The 21,082-nt window shown below is 38.9% G+C and overlaps 1 protein-coding gene across 2 annotated transcripts; it reads left to right on the forward strand.

The window, feature by feature from the left end:
• The first annotated feature begins 4 nt into the window (after positions 1–4).
• On the forward strand, positions 5–16,266 carry psme2 (proteasome activator subunit 2). Of its 2 annotated transcripts, XM_012961475.3 has the most exons (12): positions 5–108; positions 6,105–6,264; positions 8,514–8,546; positions 9,707–9,769; positions 10,491–10,577; positions 11,387–11,426; positions 11,504–11,601; positions 11,747–11,815; positions 12,188–12,255; positions 12,775–12,829; positions 14,618–14,704; positions 16,064–16,266. In XM_012961475.3, the coding sequence occupies exons 2-12, from the start codon at positions 6,217–6,219 to the stop codon at positions 16,142–16,144; spliced, it is 729 nt and encodes a 242-aa protein (XP_012816929.1). In that variant the 5' UTR covers positions 5–108; positions 6,105–6,216; the 3' UTR covers positions 16,145–16,266.
• Positions 16,267–21,082: the final 4,816 nt, after the last annotated feature.

A 21,082-nucleotide genomic window follows, 5' to 3' on the forward strand; every position in this document is an offset into this window, starting at 1 on the left:
CAGCTCTACATTACAGGCCGGCAAATGCTCCAATCTAGCGCTTCACACAGAGCAGGTGGGTGGGCCTGAGAAAGGCGAGTTTTCAAGCTAAAGCGAACGAATTCAGCTGTAAGTCTTCTGTGATTCTCAGTTCTGCTAAGATTACTCTACTCCTTTATTCTTGTACCAATCTTGATTAAACCTTTTCCTTCAAACTGGAACAGAACAAATTGTGTTTCCACAGTGATCTTACAGTCATTCCTGGGGGTTAATGCTAAAATTCATTGTTACTTTTCTACAGTGATCTTCCTGCCATGCTTGGGGTTAATCCAATGTTTAAAATCCATTTTCTACAGTGATTCTTGCTGGTATGTCAGGGGTTAATGCAAAGTCCTTATCTATTTTATGTAGCAATATTACTGGTATGCCTGTGTTAATACAATGGCAATTATCCATTTTCTGCTATGCAGTGACCTCACTTGTATGGGTTAATGCAGTTTTTATGGACTGGGTCATTATAGCTAAAGGGAGCAGCAAAGAGGAAGTGGCCTAAAGCTTTTAGGGTCTTGCTATACAAAGAGCATTTTTGGGGCAAGATGTATGACATTTGCCTTGGTCTGCATATTTTACTGGGCAAAAGACTATCACTTGCAGTATCAGTCCCTGCTACCAGTTGGCAATTCACCTTTTGTTAAAAGAAATACTGTCATGGGAAAACGTGCTTTTTTTCAAAATGCATCAGTTAATAATGCTGCTCCGGCAAAATTCTGCACCAAAATCTGTTTTTTAAAAGCTCAAACATTTTTTTTATATTTAATTTTCACATGGGGCTAGTCATATTCTTCATTTCCCAGGGTGCCACAGCCATGTGACCTGTGCTCTGATAAACTTCAGTCACACTTTACTGCTGAGCTGCAAGTTGGGGTGATATCACCCCCTCCCTTTCCCCCCCAGCAGCCGACCAGCAGAACCATAGGCCGGTAACTGGACAGCAGCTCCCTGACACTTCTGCTAAGGGTGAAGACACACGGAGCTATTAAGTAGCAGCTACTTGTCATGGCTACTGAGAACTGCCTCTGCTAAAGCACAGGTAGGGACAATTATTAGTAAATGATCAGCATTGTCTATTTTTGTAGCTGTGACAACTAGCTGCTACTAGTAACTCTGTGTGTCTTCACACTAAGGCTGATGCCACACGTGGCGTAGAGCGGATATTTTCGGCAAGCGGAAAAACGTCTGGCGAAAATTCAGCCCTACGCCTGCTACTTGTGCCTGCACCCGAATGAATGGAATACGCTTGGGTGCAGGCACATGTAGCCGATATACGCATGTAAACGCGTGAGAATGCAAAGTCTAGCGTTTTCATGCATATATCAGCTACATGTGCCTGCACCCGAGCGTATCCCATTCATTCGGGTGCAGGCACAAGTAGCAGGCGTAGGGCTGAATTTTCGCCAAGCGTTTTTCCGCTTGCCTAAAATATCAGCCCTACGCCAAGTGTGGCATCAGCCTTAAGGTTTCAGCCACCTGAACTTATACTGCCTCCATGGGCTAATTGTAATACTGGTACTGTCCTGAATTTTAGCAAGTGGGTAAACAGGCAAAACTGCCTTTACACCATCCCAATATTTGGGGGGAGGGGGGGCTTTATGCATTTCTCTGCCAGCTAAAATGCACTGTAAAAAACTGCCCCATGTGCAATTCGCCTCAATTAGCTTGTACAATAAAGGATATAGAGATATATACATACAGTAAGCACTTGTAAATAATAAAACATTGACTTTTGTAAACAATAATTCTAGATCCTCTATACATTATGCAGTGGGGGCAGAAGTAGTGGCATGCAAAATACATTAAATGCATTGAGAGACAGCAGTGGCACCCAAAATACATTAAATACAGGGAGAAGCAGTGGGAACTTTAGTTCCAAATACATTAAATACAATGAAGGACAGCGATTTCTGACCGCACAGACCCGCTTACCCTTCCAAAAAGCAGGTTTCCTGAGGGTTGGAGAGGATTTCAGCATTGTAGAGTTCAAAATGAATTCACAATATGTTTGCATTGTTAAACGTGCTCTCCCACCTAGTGGCAGTCATGAGAATAGCACCCAAATAACAGAAACCCTGTTTAGCTAATATTTTTTAAGATTTGGGTTCTATTGAAAATACATTGAGCAGGATAAATAGTAGGTTACCTGAAAGCAGTTCTAATGTGTAGTGCACAATGCATGTGATGGCTGCCTACACACCAATGTTACAGCTAAAAAAAATACATTTGTTTGTCCAAGAATAAATATGTAAATTATAGAGTGAATTATTTGCAATGTAAATAATGTACTTTGAAAAAAAAGAATGCCATAATTCACAGAATGGCACAGAGGGGCCCTTGAGGTAAGGTTGTTTGGTTACCTTCATTATGTTAAAAACTTCAATATTAAAAAAAGAATGAAAGAAAGAACAGTAGGAAAACTAAAATTACACAACTTGTACCTGTAGTATTTTAACCGGGGGTTCTAATTAAATAGTGGGTTTCCTTGGGATGAGTTTTAAATACAAAAACCATCCAGCTCATTGGCAACTGTTGCTCAATCCCAAAGGTTACAATTACTTGTTGAGTATGTAACAAATGTTGCAATTTGCTAGTAACACATGAAACAGATTCTTTATCTCACTGTATAGAGCAACAGTGTTGGTGTGGTTGCGACAACCCTAAGGTTGCACAACTGATTAGGGCGAGTAAATAGGTGTAAATACACCCAATGCACATGACTCTAATTCACTTTTGAGGCCTTCACTAATATGCCTTATAGGGCATAATTATATTGGTCAAACTACCCACCAGCCTCCCAACAACAATTCCAGTGCAACCCACTGAACATGAACATGTTAGGCCAGTACTGTGGAGCATAAGTATATGGCAGGTCGTTCATCCCCGTAATAAATGCACCATTGCCTCTGCCATATAAGGTCTAATAATGGTTCCAGCGGATCACCATACCGATGCTCTGCCGTTGGATCATGTCACGACTAACACCTCCAAGGTCTGCCTAATATAAACATATAAAGGGCTTGCCACCCTTCCCCTTTGGGAAAGGTGGTAACCTTTGGGATTGAGCAACAGTTGCCAATGAGCTGGATGTTTTTTGTATTTAGAACTCATCCCAAGGAAAGTACACACTATTTAATTAGAATCCCCGATTAGAATACTACAGGTACAAGTTGTGTAATTTTAATTTTCCTACTTTTCTTTCTTTCATCATCATTTATCATCATTTTAACATAATGATGATAAAGGTATTTTTAAAGTAGGTGTGCCACCTAAATGTGTTGCTTTTTCTCTAATTAACCGATCCAATGATCACACAGTGAGCACCCGAAAACTACTATGGTGCAGGGTTTATCTTTAGTTACAAGGTTGTCTGGTGGGCACCAAGTACCCTAGTCTGACACTGGCCATGTCACCAAGAGTTGGGATAGCATGAAGTCATGTTGGGGAGTGCCTAGCACCACCCCCTGCTAAGAAACTGTCTTTATTACACTGTCTCACCTCCAGGACCAGCTTTCGGCCAATTGGACCCAATAGGGCCCCACACCCATGGGAGCCCCACACTAGCAGGACTAAGCACTTATATCGGTCCAATACGCCCCCAGCAAAGATTGCCCAATAATGTTGCTTTGTGTTCTGGGACATTAAACACGAAGTGGGCACTACATTTATACTTCTAGCCCAGGGTACGCATTGTCTTTTACTGTATATTGTGTGCTTGAGGGGCCAATAATCCCTTTCTCACACTGTGTATAGTATACTTGGTGTGTCATTGTGCCATGAAATGGTGGGGGGCAATGGAATGAGAGAAACAAAGGTAAAAAGGCAGGGTTACAAGATCATTCACATGGAATGAGCAAGAGGCAGGTACTATTTGCCCACCCAGCCATGGAACCCTGTGCCAGCTGGCAACATCTTGTGTAGGGAGACCTGCCAATATAGTCCCAATTGGGCCAGGCAGTTTACAAGACCGGCCTTACTCACCTCAGCATAGGGCAACCTGCTACTATTGCCCTGGGGTAATGCCAAAAAGATGCAGCTCCGCCCAGTGGGGACTGCACCCCTGTCTTTCATTTTCTACTTTTCAAGTTGCATGTGCAGTCTCTCTATGAACTTCTGCCTTGTTTTACCCTTTCACCTCCCCCTCTGTTATTCTCAACCCATTTTTATCCTTTTTATACATGCCTATTTATTCCCTCCTCTTCCCTGTCTTTCTTCCTTCTCTACGTTTGTGCCAATCTCTCTTTTATCAGAACATGTAACACTTTTTCCTCCTGTACCCACCTTCTTGCCATTTGCTCATTTGCCATTTTGTCCTACCCCATTTCCTTCTCAATCTCCTTGCAGAATATTTTCTGCTTGTTCAAACGTCTTCCTATGTGCCACCCTTAGTATGCCCTTCTTTCTTTCTGTCTTCAACGCCATCCCACCTGGAATTCTTTTGCTTTTTCCCACTCTCACCATGTCCCCATTGTGTTTCCCCATTCATCAGTTTATCTTCCATTTTGAACTTTTAGCCCTCTTTCCCTGTGCAACTGTCCCCTTTGCAACCTCTTTCTCTAAGTGCTACAATGTTTAGTGCTGTCTTAATGTGCCACTTACTCTTTATGTCCTGCCAGGTGGGATTTCTACCAGCTTTGTCAGACTGCAAGGCCCGCTAGTGATAGGACCCTTCTCATGCAGTCAAGCTGTTATGACCTCTAACCCTTCCTTCACTTACTGTGTCATTTCCCTCTTAAGGGCAAGGGTACACTAAGCGGATTGTCCACTTTCCTACACATGCATTATCTGCAGGCAGAGGAAAGTGGATCCACTGTTAAGTGCATACCCCCGTAGCTCCATTGACAGGCCCAGATAGAGTGTAGCCAAAATCATGCAGTATTCCATGTTTCATAGGGAATCATTTATGCATCGTTCGTGCTTAAAAGAGAAGGAAAGGCTACATCACACAGACAGCATAGGGCAGGTATGGTATGGCACATAGGCAGCATAGGGTTGGGAGGGTATGGAACACACCGGCAGCTAAGGGCAGGCCGAGTATGGCACACACAGGCAGCATAGGGCAGGCTGAGTATGGCCCACAGAGGCAGCATAGGGCAGGCAGAGTATGGCACACACAGGCAGCATAAGGGAGGCAGAGTGCTGCATGTGTGTGCCATACTCTGCCTGCCCTATGCTGCCTGTGAGAGGTGAACCTGGGAGGGATTTGTTCTGGGAGTTTGTTAGTAGTTGGAAACAGCCATTAAATGGTCCCTAAGGTGTGTAATTATGTTGCTGGGGGTTGCTGTGATATCCACAGGGGAGGAGGAGGCATATGGATTTCTGAGTGTGTCTTAATATGACATAATATAATTCTTTCATATATGAATAACTGTTGATATCCCCACAGTGAGGACCAAGCATTTTGGTTTTTGCTGCACTACCACCATTGTGATAAAATGGGTGTGGTTTGAAGTGGTAAATTTAATATATTTTTAGTGGTTTTTTATACTTAAACAACTTTTACTATTTTGTGAAGGCCTCTTTGAGCCCATATATTCACATTGTATTGTAAACTTGAATCTGTCAAAAAAAATATTGAGAAAAAAAACTGTCCAACTGACAGCTCAGTTGGGGTTATGTATGGGGGTATCATCTAACCTGGAACTGCATAGCAACCATTTCTGCATTATGTTCTGATTAGGTGGATCAATGTAATTCAGCTGTCCCCATGTATGGCCAAATTGTACTAATATCCAACATGATCATACATTATATTACCAATAACCTTGGGTGCACTGCACCCAGCTCCTATTTTACTCCATAGTAGACCATGTTTAGGCAGCAAAAAAAAATAACAGAAATAATAATCAAGGTAGTTAAACACTTTACAAAGTAATTAGAGTTATAATATATTCTTTCACTTTAGATTGCTGAGGCCATAGGTTTAAAATAAACAAGCTATTAAGTCATATCAACATCACGTTATTCACAAAATAAAATTATATCGCAATGCATCTGCCAATGTGCAGTTTATAAGCTGATGGAAATTCCCTTTTATTGCCACTAACCCCTCCCCTCTCTACTGTATAAAGCAGCAGCTAAAGTAAAACTGAAAGTAACAGAGTGATAGAGGCCCAACACAGACACAGCAAAACAGTAAGGGAAGCTGAGGCCGAGGAAGGTGAAAGACCCTCTTTAACTACAGTTATGGCTAAAGTGATTCGTCTGAAAATTTCCCAGGACAACCAGGAGAAGGTAAGTGTGTATGTCATGGTTTATATTATTAGATCTGTAAAGCTAGTACAGCAGGCCTTTTTAAGGGTACCCTGTCGATATATAAAAGCTTTTAACCTATTACTGCAAATGTGGCATATACAAAAAAACAATACGAAGGTAGTAAGAAGGAAGAAGGTTCTAAAGTTGGGTTGTGATGTCACAACTATGTGTGGGAATTTCACAGTACTGGAATTGGACTCTGAGGTTCACTTGCACTAATGTATAAATGTGTGTATATACAAAGTCACTAAAATTTTAAAAGGAGCATTTGCTTTTTTGCTTCTCATTATTTTTTAATAGAAAATTTCCTGTAACTAGGAACACTTTAGAAAAGAAGCTGCAGCACTGAGGTGCAAAACTGAAAGTGAACAAAAAAGTGGCCAATAAAAGACCTTCTATTTCTGCATAATATATATAGATATATAAAATAACATTTTTAAATATGATTTGCATTGAAAGTTGCTCTTCCTTAAAGCTGAGTGCCAAGGATCAAAAAATATAATACATACAACAAAGGTGGCCCGTACTCCAATATACATGCATCTTAAAGGAGCCGAAACATTGGTAAAAATTATGGAATATAATAAGGCGCAATGTATGGAACACGCAAACCTTTGGTTGCTAGGGTTTGCAGCCTCTGTACATTTTCTTACAATACAATTTCATTTTTAAAATGAACTACCTATTTAATATTAATGCCAAATACAATTTTATTTTTAAAAGAACCCTTGAGCCACAGTACTTGGCTGGATACAGGTGATACTTTTGTTTCCACAAATTGAAGTGTGGGCTCCATCAGCCCGCAGCTGTAGTGTAGTAGGAAACATTCTATCTTATGAGATAGTTGCCCTTAATACCAAAAATTCTCTTTACACATTGTATTACAAAAATACATTTTGTTCCACAAAGACAGCTTATTTGATTGCTGTAAAACTTGTGTTAGTAAATTACACATGCAGATAAATTGTCTTAACATTTACTCATTAAATATTTTGCTGAACCCAGAGCTAGGTAGCCTCTTGATGGCAGACCCCGGGATGCACAAAAGCCCAGAAATTAGCCAGCTTTCCTTGTTGTCGTTTCTATAAATATCTTGTAGTTGGAAACAAGCCTTGTCCTTGCTTGCACAGATTCAAAATTACTGTTGCAAAAGAATCATGTTACAACTGAACAAATAGACACATATATAGATATCTGATAGGACCTCCCACTAGTTACGTAAATAAGTTGTAATATAAAAAAAAGGTTTCTGAATATGGACCATTAGATATCATTGACCACACAAATATCGAGCAAATATGAAGATATAAAAGCATGTAATTGATTAAAAAATTTATTTTGCCTGATTTTTCTTCTGTTTCAGAGATCACATTTTTCTTTATCAGTTGCATTTTGTAAAACAATATATGAATTTAGTCAAAATGAGTCTGCTATTTGAGTAATGTGAAATAAACAATCAATCCAAGATGGTGGAAAAACTTGCAGAGTCATCAGCACAAATGAGTAAAAAGAGAAAACCTTTTCACACGATTAAGCAGAGAAAAAATATCTGCATCTCTGTAACTAGAGGTCCCTCTGCTGTCTATTTTGTAAAAATACACTTATTCATGTAGTAGGTGTGCTTATAGTTCTATACATACAGAAAATGTAAGGTTAGGTGATAGGTGCCTAACTCCTCAGTTTAAGGGTTAAGAACTGCTACAGTTCAATTACTTGTATGTGTGGAGAGTTACTAATGTTTACACACCTCTTCCCAATCTACTTCCAATCCAGAGCACTGATTTAAGCATAAGAGTGCCAATGTAACCCTTATTCTAAAACTGTAATTTAATGGTTTTGGCTACAAGTTGGCTACTGTGTTACAGAAGACTACACTATACAATAGTCAATATTTCACCCAAATCTGCCACAGTGCAAGGACCATGTGCATTTCAGAGTATTATTAAATTATGTAATAAAGTCTTTTGGGGAAGCACCATTCCTCTAGATCCTGTATACTTCACAAATCACTTCACCATCCCAAAACCTAGGCATGCCTACTTAACATATGGTGTTTGGCACAAATGTTTGTGACCATCACTGTACCAACTAATATTAAAAGCAGCAAAGAAAAAGTTGCAGTATATATTAGTCTGGGCTATGGCTCTCAGGATACACTCCCTAGATCTGAGGACATTTTTGTATGTTTACAAAAAATGTTCAAAAATCCATTCTCTTTCTTCTTACAGGTTAATGGGTTCCGTGAAGCGCTATTCAGTCAGGTAATTTTTTTTTTTTATTCTTCTTTAATATCTTGTCACTGTCAAGATAAAGTCACATCTTTCATTTAAAAGCATGTACAGAACAATATAAAAATGCTTTGTAAACTTACATAGGATTCTTGTGTGATGAATGCAGCATTGCTGCAATAGTGATCTTCTTAAAAAAAATTAGTGCACCAATATCAGCGACTTTGATCTGGTAAACCAGACAATCCCTACCTAAGTACATTCCTGCATTACAATAGAACGATATGCCAGATGGGTGAAAAAATAAATACATACATACATCATTCAACATTATTTTTTCACATTTACAATATTTCACCAATATATTAGGCAGCCCCAAGTAAATATAGTTATTTTTAGAAAAACAATGAATTGGCATGGAAAAACCAACAGAACACCTGTAGTGCTCAACCCTCACATATGTGTAGTAGATTCAATTTAGAAAACTTTACTGTGCAAGCTGAAGCCACAGATGCCTGGCAATAATGTAAGATGGTGCCACGGGACTTTGTAATTCATTTTCCAAGCTGGTGCACCCTCCAAAGACTTAGGGGCAGTTTTAGTAAAACTATAACGTCTCTCATTTTGTTTTTAAAATTCGAATAAAATCACTTCCACAAATGTCTGACATTTACTAAAAAGTCTGAACTAAAAAAGCATGTGCTGGAAAAAGTAGGGATGCATCAAATCCACTATTTTAGGATCCGGCCAAACTCGAATCCTTTGCAAAAGATTTGGCTGAATACTGAACTGAATCCTAATTTGCATATGCAAATTAGGATAAGGAGGGGTTAAAGAGAAGTGTGCGCATCACACACGGTGAAAAATTTACAACTTTTGTGTTTTATGGATTCAGTTTGGTCGGAGGCATGGATTTGGGCAAATCCTGCTGAAAAAGCCCAAATCTTGGCTGAATCCCAAACTCAATCCTGGATTCAGTGCATCCCTAGGAAAAAGTCCAGCAACTGCGACTATTTCAAATTGTCGCACAAAAAACAGCATCAAAAATCCAAAAAGCTCTAACAATTTGAAGCAAAGTAAGATCTTCCAGGAAAAGGAAGGGACATCTGCCATTGATTTCTACTTCAACAAGTTAGACCATTAGTAAATGGGCACCTTAGTCTTTCTTCCTTTTTTAAATATTTCTATTATAGGTTCAGCAATTCCTGTTTGAATTTGTTCCATTGAAGATTCAACAAATGGATGATCTTCTGAAGGTCAGTTGGGATTATGTGTTTCTGAATTTGAGGGCTATACCACACACAGTTTCTCCCAGTAACTCTTAATGAGTGCACTTATATTAAAAACAAGTCAACATTCAATTACAGAGAACTGGTGTCCTCTCTTAGGGTTGTTTAAGGACTGTAGTCTGCACTATATACCTTATGTATAGCCAACTGTATACATGGGGTCTCATTTTTATTGGAAAAAAGAACACCCCCCTATCTGCCTGTAACCCCCTTAAATCATGTAATCATGTCCCCCTGCAAGCACCTTTTTTTCCAGAGAAAACAACCACGTCTAACCTCATAGTTTTAATCTTCGCTCCCCTTTACCAGTTTAGTTGCACGTCTCTGCACTCTCTCCAGCTCATTAATATCCTTCTTAAGGACTGGAGCCCAAAACTGCACTGCATACTCAAGGTGAGGCCTTACCAGGGACCTATAAAGAGGCAAAATTATGTTTTCATCCCTTAAGTTAATGCCCTGCACGAACATGGCATCTTTCATTTGCAGCTTGCAGCATTAACCCTATAAAAAAACCAATATCCAAAATAAAATAAACATCTGAATATAATGTACATAGAGGGGATGTAATACAAGTAAATGTTTTTGGGTAACATAAATAATTGCTCTGGGCATTATGTACATATGCACAAATCCTAGTTGTCATTAGATAAGCAGTTGCTCAAATGGTCTTTCTTTCTTTGTCCCACAGAGTGATCTTTTTAATGTAGAGGACCTGGCAACCCTTCATACAGAGCTGAATATTCCAATTCCTGATCCTCCAACTGAGGAGTCTGAGGTGAACAAAACATATATTAGAACAAAACAAGATAATACAATGCTACAGAGTTTAGGCAAGCAGAATGCAGTGGAATGCAGAGGATGCTTTATGTGATATATTTTTATAGAGGCCTGCAATGTTCAGGGGTATACTTTCCCTTTAAGACATTCTATGCTATATGCTATAAACTACTTGAATTCACTAATTTTATCAAAAGAGAGAAGGCTAATACAAAATACTGCAATATATATTAACAGGATACTTAAAAAAAAAAAAAAAAAGTCTAATAATGTGTAAAAAATTATTGGAAAAAATCTTTCTTCTGAAAAAGTCCCTTTTAATGTTTGCATGGAGAAGTCAATTTCCTAGTGGTCATGTGAGCACTAACTCATTTAACCCTGATTTATTGAGAATGCAACATATTTCACTACATTTTCATGGCATTATTTATTGGACACAACACACATCAACTGATTGTTGTGATGTGGAGGTAGCTACGTCAAGCAGCTGGCCACTGCCTTTGTATAAATGAAGAGCAAAATGGGAACTGGTTGGGACCACTAAGTAGGGATGCACCGAATCCAGGATTCAGTTCGGGATTCGGCCAAGATTTCCTTTTTTCAGCAGGATTCGGATTCGCCCATGCTTTTGGCTGAACCAGATTTGATTTTTAGGGCTGTGCAATAAGGTTGTGACTACATATGAAACAAAGAAACTTTAGATACTATGCACTCACCTTCATTGGCATATTAAAAAAAAAACCCACAAGAAATCGGTAAATGGAGAGGTAAAGCATTGCACAAATTATTTTTTGTATTTTTTCCCAGGATTCATCTAAGATGGAGACAGATAAAGAAGAAAAAAAAGGTAATCTTCCCTGAAAGATGTCAAAATTTACAGAGTTTTTGCGTGCAATGTTTGTTTCACAAACTGCCATTTTCCAGCTCCTCGTTGTGGGTTCCTGAAGGAGAATGAGAAGTTGCAAAATGTCCTCAACACCGTTCAGCCTGAGATTCGGAGGCTAAGAGAAGGATGTGCCCTGGTAAGTCAAGACACGCCAATGCACATGCAAAGTATTATGTGGAATACTGTTAGCAAACTGATGCAGTGCCTTATGGATAGGATCTGCAATATGAGGCTCATCAGCTGAGCTGAGTAGTGTGCAATGTGTTATTTTTCTTCTGTAGATTATCACCTGGATTCATCACCTGATACCAAAAATTGAAGATGGAAATGACTTTGGAGTATCAGTGCAGGTTAGCAACTTACAAGACAATTTGTTTGTTTATACTTATTGTATCTATGCATGTTAATTTAGAATTTAGGTATGGATATTCTCACTCATTTATTTAAGACATCTTTAATTCTCTTTTATATTTTAACATCACACAGACCTGCATCACATTTAATGAAAATATATAGAATACTAAAGCTTTTGCACATGAACACAGATATCAATTCCCCTTCATTTTTTTACTTTGTACACAGATATTCAGAGCCTAGTTTTTTTATTTTGTTTTAGGGTTGCTTTATTTTATATGGAAGTATGATATCCAGTGTACTGGATCTTCTCATTCTCATTCTATATTCTTATGTCTTACTTGTATACACTTTGTGTTCACTTTCAGGAAAAGTTGGTTGAACGTGTAACTGCTGTAAAAACCAAAGTAGAGACTACACAGACCAACATCTCTAAGTAAGAATGTACAACAAGTATTTCTACAAACCACAGTCACCCTTGTCATAGTTTACACATCCATGTATTAGAAATCAACTGCAAAAATCCAAAGAGTAGGACGAAAAAGCTTCAGCAGATTTACTGCAAACCATTTATTGTGGGTAGTGGTAACACGACATGTTTCGGGTCAATACCCTTTATCAAGTGTACTGACCCAAAGGGTATTGACCCGAAACATGTCGTGTTACCACTACCCACAATAAATGGTTTGCAGTAAATCTGCTGAAGCTTTTTTCTCCTACTCTTTGGATTTTTGCAGTTGTATTTGGTTGCAGCACAGAGCAACAACTAGGAGCTAAAGCTTTTTTTCGTAAGTACTTTATACAAAGTTCTCCAATAATTTTTATTTTTGTATTAGAAATCAATCCATTAGAAAACTGTAGATGCTTTATGATTTTATACCTCTCCAGTACTGCTTGGATACAGAGTTATGTCTTGCAAAATGATTTGGCTTGTAACACCTTTTCTTTATTTTAGATATTTTTCAGAGAGAGGAGATGTTGTTGCCAAAGCTTCTAAAGAGACACACGTGGTAAGGAATAAAAGATAACACATAAGACATGCAGGGCTGATGTCATTACGGGGTCCCATAGAATTCAATTGTCTAGGGCCCCTGTATGAAAACAATCACATAGTACCAACATGTTTAGCCTACACAAACATCAACTATGTAACCGCAGCTACTATGATACAAACTGACAAATTGTTTTACTGAAAAATAAAGTGTGTAACTATAGAGGAAACAGCCAGGGGCCTAGGAGCTAAAGGGGCCCAGTGGGGCTTTGATAAGCAGCAGTTGGAAAATGTCTGGTTCCCATAGTTTAGAGAGGCCAGTGATCTTGCTGTGGGGCCCAATACCAGTCATTCCACTGCTAAAAAATTCATGTAGATGACAGCACATATAACCGAGTAAATATATGACAATATAAACAGTTGATGTTACTGAAATTTACTTTTAAACAAATACTGTCATGGGAAGACATGTTTTTCTCAAAATGCATTAGTAAATATTGCTGCTCCAGCAGAATTTTGTACTGAAGTTCAATTTTTAAAAGAGCAAACAGATTGTTTTTAGATTTAAATTTGCAATTTGACATGGGGCTAGCCGTATCCTTCATTTCCCAGGGTGCTACAGCCATGTGGCCTGTGTTCTGATAAACTTCAGTCACTCAAAATTGGAGTGATATCATCCCCCTGCTCCCCAGCAGCTGATCAGCAGAACATTAGGTAAACAACAGCCCTCTAGATCCTAAATATATTATACAGTGAGGAACAGAAGTAATGGCACCCAAAATACAGAATACACGATCATTTGTGTATTCTGTGCTGTTTTGGATTGATGCATCTGGTCTGACAGGCTGAGCGCTTGAACAATGCACAATCGATTTGGCACCCAAAATACATTGCATACAGTGGGAACTTCAGCCCCAAATACAATAAACACAAGATGCAATGATTTTTGACACCCCAGACCCTCTTAACCTTATAAAAAGTGGTTTTCCTGAAGGCTGGAGAAGATTTTCGCATTGTAGAGATCAAATGACTTCAAAAATCATTTGCATTACTAAATGTCCTAACCGAGTGGTTCACGTGAGAATAGCACCCAAGAAGGAGAAACCCTGTAGGGGAAACAATATGTTACCTGAAACAGTTCTATTGTGTAGTGCTGGCTCCTTCTGAAAGCTCAGACTCAGGCAAAATGCACTGAGATGTGCCTACACACCAATATTACAAATAAAAAAATATACATTTGTTGGTTCAAGAAATTGGTTAGTGAATTGTTTGCAATGTAAACAGTGTCATTTAGAAATACACTAGAAGCACTTAATAAAAATCATGAGACAATCCCTTTAAGTTTTTTTTTTTAATTTCATTGGTGGTCAGTGGAGTATGTTCTCAGTTTAACCTTACCTGCCTGCCCATGTGAAGCTGCTTAGATTTGTCATTTCTTGATATGTACATTATGTAAGTTTCTACATAAGTTACAGTTTGCACTAGTATTTCCAAAGTACAGTTGGAGTTATTCAGGTTCGAAAGAAGGCATTAAATTAGCAGGCATTATCAGTCATTATGTGGTGCCTCTGTGCCTAGATTAAAAACAGTGCAGTGCTATATTAAATGGCCAAAACTGATATGGTACAGTACAGCCTATGCATATGGAACAATATTTTGCCTAATCTTTATGTAGCTCTGGCAGGAGGTTTACATGCTAAAATTAGAAAAGAGGTTACTCCCCAGGTTCCTTTATACAAAACTGTATCCTCTTTTTTTAACATCTTTTTCTTAATTTCATTCTGTCTTGGTCGTTTTTCTGCTTTAGATGGATTATCGCGCTTTGGTTCATGAGAAAGATGAAATCACATTTGTAGATCTAAAAATAGCCTTTACTGAAGTGAGAAATTTCTATGTGAGTATTTATTTCTCTCTTTTTTTATAGCAAGGGTATCTGTTAATTGAAACAGTCAAGTCTGTCATAATCTATAAGGGCTGTGACAGATAGGGAGATTAGTCGGCGCGCATCAAATCTCCCTTCTCGCGGGCGACTAAGCTCCTCGAAATGCCATCCCACCGGCTAGAATGTTAATCGCCAGTGGGATAGCATACGCGGCGCCGCGATTTGCAGAAGTCGCAGAAGTTACCTCAAGGCAACTTCTGTGACTTCGGCAAATCGCGGCGCTGCGAATGCCATCCCACCGGCGATTTACACTCTAGCCGTTGGGATGGCATTTTGGGTTTGGGATTTTTAATCTTCATTCCTTTCCCAGGGGTCATTTATGGGTGGCCTGGGCTGTGTGCATAAGCAATCCACTAAAATCAATTAGAAAAAAAGCACTTTACTGCTCATAGCTGGAATGAAAATCTTGAGTAAGGAAAGAAGATGCACTCGGGTCTGAGGTAGGCAACTATAATCACTAAAGAGTGCCTAACACATATATGACCTTATGGGTGAAAACACACACAATGCTGATCAGTAGTTATAATTGTCTCTACGTGTGTTGTAGCAGAGGCAATTCTCAGTATTGTCTATGGCAGGGTATCTTCTGGATTTTAGTAGCCGTGACAAGTAGCTGCTACTATTAGCTCCATGTGTCTTCACCCTAAATTTTCTAGTCTGTCAGTCAAATCACTTTCATGAACTTATTCCTAGTATCAAATTAGTTTAGAACCGGTATAAACCATGAGTATTTGCTTTGATACACTCAGAGCACTGCACAGTGTTTCTAAATGTACAGTACATACAAAATATAAATGTTGCACATAAATGACCAGTGTCCGTCATTTTAGCCTTATTGTTATTTCTATTATTATTATGGCAAACTATTCTGTAGTGCGGTAAATTAACTGTAATTTTTTTAGTTGTCTGTGAAGAAATGAATAAAGCACTAATGTCATCAGCCCCCATCTTAGTTCAGAATATTGAGGACTGCTGGTTGTATTAGCCATAGGGATTTGAGTTTGACACCTTTTGACTAACATTTTCTCCAGAACCCCCTCAGACTGTCCTTCAAATGATAACATGCTATATTCTCAATAAACTACTGCTTGGTGTCTGTATTTTTCAATATTCTTTATATTACTAAAACAGAACTGAAAATGAATATAGCTAAGATCTGGTTGTTTATTCAGAGTGCTGAATAACTGGATCTGTTTTACTTTAACTTCACATATATTATAAGCAGCCGTGTAATAGGCGGAAATGGTTTAAAATACATTTTGGTTGTTCTTTTTATATATAGGCCACAATTAATTTGATTTTCCTATTTAGGTTGAAATCTTTGACATTATTCTGAAGAATTTTGAGAAAATCACAAACCCTAAAGGAGATGAGAAGAGTTCAATGTACTGACAATGTTTTTCTTCTCTATGTCTGTAACTACTGTGATGCACAAACACTTATAGACCATACAGTTTTGTACTGGATGAAACCAATTGAAAAATAATAAACTTAGTGACAGAAGTGATTTTTGACATTCAGTTTGCTTTGTGAATTAATGGTCTGTGACACTTGCAGCACATACAAAACAGGGAACATTTATAAATCGTTGTAAAAAGGCGTTGAAATGCCATGCCATTAAGTCCATGCTAGACCGTGTAAAATCCTGTGTGATTATAATGCTGTGTGACGTTTGTATGTGTGCGTGTAACTGAGTGTAAATTGCAGGTGTCAAAATAAGTGTTAAAAGCGTTTGTGTTAAGGTGGCCATACACGGGCCAATTCTAGCTGCTGATATCGGTCCCTTAGACCAATTCGGCAGCTAATCGGCCCGTGTAGGGGCATCAACGACAGACCTGCCCGACCGATATCTGGCCTGAAATTGGCCAGATATTGACCAGGCAGGTTAAAAAAATCTAGTCAGATCAGGGGCCGCATCGGCTCGTTGACGTGGTCCCCGAACCGACTTTGCCTATACCCGTCAGGCAACGACCGAATTAGCCTGGATTCTCCCGATATCGCCCACCCGTAGGTGGGGGATATCGGGAGAAGATCCTTACGCTTGGCGACATCGTATTTTGTACATTGAATTTTTATATTATTGTATTGTTTTCCCCAACCAGAGTGTGGGTTCTAATTGTGGTAAAAATAATTTTGCTAGCAGTCACACCATTGGAACTGATTAAACTGTAACTGATAAAAGGTTTGCTCCAGGTCTAGAAACCAAGTATTTTCTAAGGTATGGTCTAGGGCAGCATGTTCTTGAAGCAATGTTTGTGCCTGTACTATTTGCTGTAGATGTACCCCAGACCCTAATGATTGGTGAATTTACTGAAAAGTTCTAGAAACCTGTTATGAAATTTTCTAATAATGTGAATCTTCAGCAACATGTGTGGTTTAATTCCACCATGCAGACTGTTACTGCTATACTGTGGGAGTTTTTTTTTTGTCTATCCCTACAAATGCGGGGAATCTACATTCATTATTCTACATTCATTTAAACAAGAAGCCTAAAGTTTTGATAACATGTATATTAATATGTCAATTTTGCTAATTACATGCTCTTTGGTGCTACAGCCCAGTCTTTGCCTCCTGAATAATTTCATCCCAGTCCTCTCTGTTTGCTGTTCTGATTCTCCATCTTTTGACTCATCTGCATTAAATAATTTGCAATATCCATCAATTTTATCCTGGGCCTGCCTTTCTGCCAGGGTCTACCTGGATTTCCATAATATGTGTCTAGGTAGGACTAGTTAGGAGATTCAAATAGCTGTTAAAGTTTCTAGGATATATGTTAGTTCTGACCTCCCCTAACATACAGACCTCTAGGTGAAGCAGGCATCATAATGTTAGTAAGAAACATGTATACCACAGTAAGTAGAACCATGCCACACTTGAATGTGCTTTATAATTCTACTTATGTATCAGGCAAAGTATAGCTATATCCATTGATTTGGCATTTTCTCTGTTTGCCAGATATCCACAACTATACTTATATGTAGTTAAGTGATCTTCTCTGTATTGTATCATTTTACTGTACTGTTGTAAAACTCCTGTGGTTTTGTTGTTTTACGTTTGACTTTCTCTAACATGTGGATTGGATTCATCATTCATTCCTTTCCTTTGAAATGTTTCTCAGGCTTTTCTAAAACTAACGACACTACAGTATGTTTAACCCCATATCCACATACTCTAGCATTACTGCTAGGTTAATGGGGTGATTCACTTTTATGTTAACTTTTAGTATGTTATAGAATGGCCAATTCTTAGCAACTTTTCTATTGGTTTTTTATCTATTTGCCTTTTTCTTGTAACTCTTTGCAGCTTTCAAATGGGGGTCACTGAATCCAGTAGCCAAAAAATATTGCTCTTTGAGGCTGCAATTTACATGTTTTTGTTACTTTTTTATGACTTGTTTTTCTATTCAGGCCCTCTCCTATTTATTTACCATCCTCTTATTCAAACTGCTTCCTGGTCGCTAAGATAATTTGGACCCTAGCAACCAGATAGCTGCTGAAACTCCAAACTGCAGAGCTGCTGAACAGAAAGTGAAATAAATTTAAAAAATACAAATAATAAAAAATGAAGACCAATTTCAAATTGTTTTCAGAATATCACTCTGTAACATACTAAAAGTTAACTCAAAGGTGATCAACTCCTTTAAGACCCCGAGGGAATAACCCCAGTGATGCAAAACTCTTGGCAGCGATATCTAATGCCTAATGTCATATATGTTCCTTTTGAAGTGATTGTTGCCTCTGTGAATTTCCATTTAGGGGGGTGAAACATAGCCATAGAGTATGTGCAATGGGAGAAAATTTTTGTTCAAACATTTGTGTAAGGCAAACGATGTACAATCAGTGAACTGGAGTGATCACTTAAAGAGCCCATATCACCTATTTGTCATAATTGGTGAGATCACCCTGTTGGGGGTCTCTGTATTTTTAACTGAGGGAAAACCTATGCAGGAAGCTCAATACAAGCAACTAATTTGCCACATGGGCAAATTTATTATACAACTAAACATTTTTCGTTATTTATACTGCATCTATAGTGTGAATTCACATGGAATTTGTGACTTCTTTGCAGCATTTATTTTATTTTTTATTATACTGTTGCTTATAAAAGCTGCACTAACCCTTTATGGATCAGATTCATGTAAGAAGGAGGGGACTGCAGGGATCAGTTATTCATGCAGCCGCAAGTGCAGTTATGCTAATATTGACGCAAATGTGTGAGAATTGGCACAATTCATTAAAGGAACCTTTTAAAGGAGAAGGTAAACTAGTGAGGCAGTTTATTGGCAATAGAGTAGCCACAATAGTGCAAGCTAGAACACTATATTTATTATGTAGAATTCTTTACCATACCTGAGTAAACAGCCCTAGAAATTCTCTCTGTTTAAGATAGCAATTTTAGCTTGATCTGATGTTACTTCCCTGCCTGCATCTCTCTTGCTGGCTCATCTCTCACTGCTGGGGTGAGGAGGAAGGAAGGGGGAGAGGGGCAAGCTAGGCAGGCTCATGCCATGCCCCGAAAGGTTTGAGCTGAGAAGGAAGTCTGATAATGTAACCCATGTGTACAGAATAGAAGAAATTGAATGCAGTGTTTCTTTCACAAATGACTTAGAGCAGCAATGCTGTAATGGTGGGCATACACAGGCCGATTCTAACTGCCAATATCGGTCTCTTAGACCGAATCGGCAGCTTATCGGCCAGTGTATGGGCACTAATGACGGGCTTGCCCAACCCACATATGGCCTGAAATCAGGCAGGTTTGATTTTTTGTCGGATCGGGGACCACATCGGCTCATGGATCACACAAATCTCTAGACGCCCACTGGTTGGACTACAGTGAAATGATTGGTGTTTCTCCAAGTTCTGAATAGAAGGGCAGCAGTACACAGGGTTGTCTCATGCCTTTGCTTCTCACTAAAGCCAAGCTCAGCCAGAAACAACCCTGTGAGCTGATGCCCTGCTTTTCAGAACTTGTAGCGGTGCCACTTTTTTACTGCAGCCCAGCCGGTGGCCATTTAAGAATTTGTGTGCTCAGTTATCAAAACTAGTGGAGTGAGGGGCGGTTGCAGACAAGGGATCATTATTTTAGAAAAAAAATTGTGCTGTCTAAACTAGCAGAGGCAAATTTCCGGTTTAAAAAACAGAAATTCAGCTCTTTTGCCGCCCCTGGTCACTTTGGGGGCGCTGCTGCCCCTGTGTGCTTAGACCAATTTTTCAGCTTATATGCCTGTGTATGAGGCCCTCCCAGACCGAGATCTGGCCTGAAAGTGGCAAGATCTCAATCAGGCAGGCTTGATTTTGTGTCGAATCGGACTGTGTCGGCTCATTGATGTGGTCCTCCTTCTGACAGTGCCTATGTCTGTCAGTTCAATTTGGCCCTTAAGTGGGCATATCAGTAAAACATTTGCTTGTCTGGCAACCTCACCAAACAAGCAAATCTTACAGGGTATGGCCACCTTAAGACAGTTTGTTACCACATAACACAATGAGAATCTTTGGCTTAATGAAACACTGGTCAAAAAAGAGAGAAGAAACTCACACTTTTCTAAGTGAAGTTCAGACTGCACTGTGTGTTTCCCACCCTACTTGATTAACTCCAATACAAAAACACTTAAGTGCTTCATCTGATTAATTAATTAAAACATAGCTTTTATTTCATCTTAAAGTTAAAAAGTGAATTTCATATGATAAAAAAATAGTTACATAAGTTACAAAAGATATATTTACACATTCATTAGTCTTTGTTAGTTGTCTTAATAATCAATAATAGATTGATATTAATCATTATGCATGATCAGTTATCTAATAAATTGCAAGGAAAAAATTCAAGGGGGTGAAAATCATTGAGGTAGAAGTTCACTATAATATTTACACTTATTTACAGGGTAAGTTACATTTCATTAGTCTCATGCATCATCACAGGAGATATAGATCTATGTATCCCATAGCACTGGCTTCCTAGTAGTAAAATTAGCCAGATGCAGTAAAGGGAAGAGGGGGGAGGGATTGGTGCATGCACTAGATCAGTAGAGTCTGAAATCACCGTAGTTACACAGTCAAACCAACCTCCATAAACAGTCTATTGTACTAAAGCCCCTCTTTCACTTCCATTGCCAAAAAAGTATCCACCTCATTGAGGTTACATAGGGGACTAAGTACTGATCAAATGGGAGGTTGCCATGCGCTCTCCTCACAACCTTCCACCTTCCCCAAACAGTGTAGAGAATGGACTGCCAAACTCATTGGTCGGTCTCATGTATTGGCAGCAAAACGCGTCGGGCAGGTGAGGGTGTGACTTTGAGGTAGTTCAGAGAGAAAGGCTGTATACTAATTA

The sequence above is a fragment of the Xenopus tropicalis genome, chromosome 1 (genome assembly GCF_000004195.4).
Source record: "Xenopus tropicalis strain Nigerian chromosome 1, UCB_Xtro_10.0, whole genome shotgun sequence".
In the NCBI taxonomy this organism is placed as follows: domain Eukaryota; kingdom Metazoa; phylum Chordata; class Amphibia; order Anura; family Pipidae; genus Xenopus; species Xenopus tropicalis.

Bases quoted from the DNA above. Each gene is read 5' to 3' on its own strand.
- psme2 (XM_012961475.3), top strand. From the start codon at position 6,217: ATGGCTAAAGTGATTCGTCTGAAAATTTCCCAGGACAACCAGGAGAAG. The intron at 6,265-8,513 runs GTAAGTGTGTAT...TTCTTCTTACAG, and splicing joins CCCAGGACAACCAGGAGAAG to GTTAATGGGTTCCGTGAAGC. The intron at 14,705-16,063 runs GTGAGTATTTAT...TTTCCTATTTAG, and splicing joins CTGAAGTGAGAAATTTCTAT to GTTGAAATCTTTGACATTAT.